This window comes from Lactuca sativa, chromosome 3 (genome assembly GCF_002870075.4).
Source record: "Lactuca sativa cultivar Salinas chromosome 3, Lsat_Salinas_v11, whole genome shotgun sequence".
In the NCBI taxonomy this organism is placed as follows: domain Eukaryota; kingdom Viridiplantae; phylum Streptophyta; class Magnoliopsida; order Asterales; family Asteraceae; genus Lactuca; species Lactuca sativa.
The window spans coordinates 10597025-10602080 of NC_056625.2; the positions used below are offsets into that span (position 1 = coordinate 10597025).

The 5056-nt window shown below is 33.6% G+C and overlaps 1 protein-coding gene across 1 annotated transcript; it reads right to left on the reverse strand.

Annotated features, from left to right (window-relative positions):
* Positions 1-2583: 2583 nt before the first annotated feature.
* On the reverse strand, positions 2584-4748 carry LOC111920845 (short-chain dehydrogenase TIC 32, chloroplastic). Its single transcript, XM_023916425.2, has 6 exons — positions 4364-4748; positions 3791-4022; positions 3620-3699; positions 3372-3525; positions 3092-3252; positions 2584-2970 (listed from the first exon to the last, which is right to left on the reverse strand). The coding sequence occupies exons 1-6, from the start codon at positions 4470-4472 to the stop codon at positions 2759-2761; spliced, it is 948 nt and encodes a 315-aa protein (XP_023772193.1). The 5' UTR covers positions 4473-4748; the 3' UTR covers positions 2584-2758.
* Positions 4749-5056: the final 308 nt, after the last annotated feature.

Below are 5056 nucleotides of genomic sequence, written 5' to 3' on the forward strand. Positions count from 1 at the left end.
GAGGGTCTATAATATACAAACAAAATCCATTGAAACCAATGGGATACACACTTACCCATTGATAGAAAAAAACATAAATTGAGAAATGAAGTAACCAAAATGTCATGTTCTTTATTTTTTTTGATTTCTTCCTCTCAATCATTCCTTGTGATCGACAGCCTCTGTGATGAAATCCCCAAGGATACACTCATGTTTATAAGCTACATAAATTATCTATTCGCAATTGTAATCAAACGAAGATAAGTTAAGTTTGTCAAATTATCATCTTCATCCTCTTGGATTTGAATGTTTTCATTTTTTTTTTTTGGAAATCTATTTCATTAGGATAAAATAATTAATTAAAAAATTGATTAATTATTTATGCATACCTAACGTACAATAGTTGTCCAAACAGCTTCCAACATATTTACTTCAATTTTACAACAAGTTTAATTTATTTACAACTATGTTAAAGGAAAATAATAATTTCCAAGGGTTAAATATTTAACATCTACTCTGTCGGTGGTACAAGTAAGACAATTATGCCTACTCCACAGGCATAGACTACACGTTTTATTAACTTTACCTTTTACTTATGATAAAAACACGGTTGTGGTCTTGTGGCCGGCCGCCTTGACATTCACTATATATTAGGCATGACAATCGTGTCGTGTTCGGGTTGGCGGGTCAAAATATGTCAATCCAAACACGACCCATTTAAATATACAGGTCACGGGTTGACGGGTTTGGAACATAAACCCATTTATGACCCACCAACCCATTTATTTATACGGGTTCACAAGTTGACGGGTTCGTGGGTCAGTTTTGGGTTCATGGGTCCGAATTTTAGATATTTAAGTCTTAAACATCCAAATGAAAATTAAAAATATTCATAGAAACATGTTACAGACTTAGCCTTATAGGTTACGACTTATGACATTAGACCATCCACTACGAGTCATAATGTCAAAACAGTCAAATGGTCTATGAATAAATGATATATATATTATGTAATACTTATTAAATATTAATACTTGATACATAAATACATTTAAAAATAAAATATTTTTTTTTATTAAGAATATAAACGGGTTGGCTGGTCAACCCGTTTATTTTTTGAGAAACCCATATATGACCCGTTTAATAAACGGGTTGGCGGTTGACGGGTTAGCGGGTTGGTGGGTTGAAAAACTCAACCCAAACCCATTTATTTCGTGTCGTGTCGCGTGTCGTGTCGAGAATTGCGAGCCCTACTATATATTTTGAGCAATATACGCTGCATCCTGTCATTCACTATGCGGCTCAAGAAACATGTGACATGAATTAGGAGATAACTCAATGGCAACAACCGACAACAAATCACTTTTTAATAGCGGTGTTTATCGGTTTAAATCCAATGTATTTTGATTGAACCGATCCAATTCAGTTATTCATTAGATGTTGGATTTTGTCAACCAATCCGATGCAATTCATATATGCAACCGAAATGAACCGATCCAATTGGATATTGGATTGGATTGGTTTTATCCATTATATATATTTGATTGGTTATCCATTATCCAACAAATCTAAATCCAATTCTATCCAATAACAACCAAATATAATTATGGTAATTAAAACTAAACCAAACGCACATACGATAAATAAGACTAACAAACGACAACTCAAGTCTTCAACTTCAATGACCAAGGTTCAAACATGCAAAATCATTAAGAGAATTGGTTATATTTGTAATTTTTTCTAATATTAATTGGATGATAATATTGGATTGTAATTGCCTAATTAGATTAATATTAGATCGATTTAGTACGGATCCATCGGATTTTCATGGTGATCGAATAACTTATCAAATCTAACTGTATTTTGAAATTTTGATACCAATTCAGTCCAATTGTAACCGGATATCCAACCCAATCGATTGGTGGGCTTAAAATTTGAATTGAATCGGTTAGGTTATGCACATCCCCTTCTTTTTAGGGACTAATATTCCAACATGTGATATATGTAATCTAAACATAAGTTTTTGTTAACATAATTAAGGACCATTTCTGTAAACTACTCTAAGATAAAAGAGAAAGGGACGGGATTCAAAGAGAGAGAGAGGGGTGTAAAATCTAAGTTCTTTTAACATACTATAGGGATCATTTGTATAAACTCCTCTACGATAAAAGAGAAAGAGATAGAGTAACGTAAGAATATGAAAAAAAAGAGGGCCCTTCGTCTCTAAATTTCACTTTTTATATAAGAATTAGATTTATTGTGGGCCTCTTATTTTTTTAGAGGGGTCTATTCATAATTGATAATTCAAATCCATTGCATGTGTCTACAATACATCCAAGAGGGGCGGCTCTCCTCATCTTTCCACAGTACATCCGCCCATGTCACTGGAATCCGAGACAAGTTGTTTAGACCTTTTCGGTGCTTTAATTTAAAATTCAATTAAACTTATTTGATCTATTAAGATGCCACTGAACTGTGTATAAATTTTTATCTACACTTCTTCAGAAATAAATTAAAAACTCAAATTAAGGGTGTTATTTGTATTTGATATAAATGACATCAATGTAAAAGTTGAATGAGAGTGGCCTATGTTATCAATTATCATAGTCGCAAAAAAAGAGGTTCATTCATCATAAAAAGCAAAAAAGGATTACATAAGATATTCACAAATCACAACTCTGGACTCTGGTTAAAACAAATTTCATCGCTATGCAAACATACATTATCATTATATTATATTACATCAAACATACAATGGTCCAAGAAGTTGAGAAGGAGACTACTTGGATTTGGTCAAGTTCAAACTGAAATCCCAGAGCTTCTTGGCGAGTTCCGGATCTTGAGCATGTTTGCTTGCTTTACCCAAGTTGCTGTCTGCAAAATACTCACCACTGACGCCCTTAACTTGTGGGTTCAAGGCGACATAGCATGTAGTTGCAGCTCCCTGTGGGATGTTCTTCAAGAAACGGTTGAACACACCATAGAAAAAAGCTGTACATACCAACCAACATAAGTAACCACATCATCATCATGCATGAAAAAAGATGACTAGCTAATTTCTTGTGAAAAATAATACGAAAATCGATAGCTGAAATTAGGGGTTGAGATATACCATTGAAACCACCATGGCGTGCAAGTCCTGTTGCAATAATTCCAGGGTGCAGACAATTCGCCGTTATATTCACACCTTCTTCCTGAAACCGTCTTGTCAGCTCTTTTGCATGCAATGCATTTGCAAGCTTTGATTGCCCATAAGCTGAGAATGCACTATAACTGTATCACAAATTACCAATAAACACCATATATTAATAGAATGTTTATAGAATATAATGAAATTAAAGGATGCTTTGAATCTTGAAAGAAATAAGAGACGATTTAGATTGAAGGTTTACCTGTTCTCGTCATTGATTTTGTCGAACCTAATGCCTTCTTTGTAGGTCATCCTATGAATCTCGGATGAAAGAATAACGATCCTTCCTTCTTTCCCACTTTCTGTTGCAGTCTTTTTCATGGTATCCAATAACAAGTTTGTCAATAAGAAGTTACCTACACAAAACAGAACAAATTCTTATTCATCACCATGTATGTTCCTTTCTGCATCTAAAACAACATATACAAGTATATGGAAATCATGACATACCAACATGGTTGGTTGCAAATTGCAATTCAATGTTGTCTTTGCTAAGAGAGAAGGGAGGAGTCATAATCCCTGCATTCAGACTTTTAACACAAAAAATTGATAAAATCAGTTCATTTCCAGCATCCCAACAAGTGTTTTAAATGCATGATCGATCAAATGAATTTTTCTTACATCAAGATGTTCAAAGGATACCCCTTTGAACAATATTGCGAAGCAAATTGTCGTACGGATTCAAGTGAGCTGATATCTAACTCCATCACATCAATCTTGGCATTCGGGATTTTTTCGACGATGCTTTCTTTCACTTTTTTACCAGATTCGAGGGTTCTGACTGGCATAATGACATGTACTCCACGTAAGGCAAGGACACGTGTTGTTTCTAATCCGATACCGCTTGTAGCTCCTGAAAGTCATATAAAACAGGGGTGTCAAAGGACTGAATTTGAGGAGATTTTGGTTTTATTTATTAGAACATGTTAGATGTTAGATTAGATGCAAAAACGGTTCATAATATGCAGATCACGTTTAAATCTGAATCGAAATTCATCAGGGTTTTAACTTCATGAAATATTTATACAGTTAAAATATGTTATGCGTTAAATTGCTGCACAATCGGAAAATAGTTTCTGCAAAATCAACGGCTGAGTTTTTCTTTCCCCTCCAAATGATTAATTGGACATGTTCTATCATCAATCAGAAACAGAGTACACGAACACAACACAAATGCATTAGAAGGAAAATTACCAGTAACGATGGCGGTGAGGCCAGTTCCATCGATTCCTTTAGTAACATCTTCAGCTGTAGAAGAAGCAGCAAATCCCGATTTGCCCGTAAAAATTGAAATCCAAGTCATCTTGCGTTCTTTTTTTTTTTTTTTTTGGATTGAAAAGGATAACCCACTGAGAGAAACCTTTTGTAGAGACGATTCAAGTTACGATAACGTCGCAGATAATGAAAGAAAAAACCGCTAAAAGGAAGCTCTTGTAGAAGATGATTTCAAGTTGAGATGAAAAGTTGGATAAAACAACACCTATATATAGCGTCCGCAATAAATCAATGAAGAATGTAATAATTGGGGTAAGCGATGGAAATCATGGAACGCATACTCGTCTTCCACGCTACAAAAATAAAGAAACATGAAAATTCACAGAAAAGTCAGACGTCAATCTTGAACGATTTGAAATCTAGAAGAATAAACTGATATATTACATTTTTGGTCCTTGTATTTTATACCTTTATACATGTTTGGTCATAATTTTGGAAATTTGACACTACTAATTTTTATGGTTGGCAAAATTCATCTTTGCTTGATATCATAGTCACCTTTTATATTCCTCCTTTTAAACTCTTGTAAATTACCATATTATATATATATATATATATATATATATATATATATATATATATATATATATATATATATAAGGACCATTTCTG

Excerpts from the sequence above, each read along its gene's own strand:
- LOC111920845 (XM_023916425.2), bottom strand. The coding sequence starts at position 4,472 with ATGACTTGGATTTCAATTTTTACGGGCAAATCGGGATTTGCTGCTTCT. Across the intron at positions 4,023-4,363 it reads CCTCACCGCCATCGTTACTG|GAGCTACAAGCGGTATCGGA; the intron begins GTAATTTTCCTT and ends TATGACTTTCAG. Across the intron at positions 3,253-3,371 it reads AAAATCAATGACGAGAACAG|TTATAGTGCATTCTCAGCTT; the intron begins GTAAACCTTCAA and ends TTTGTGATACAG.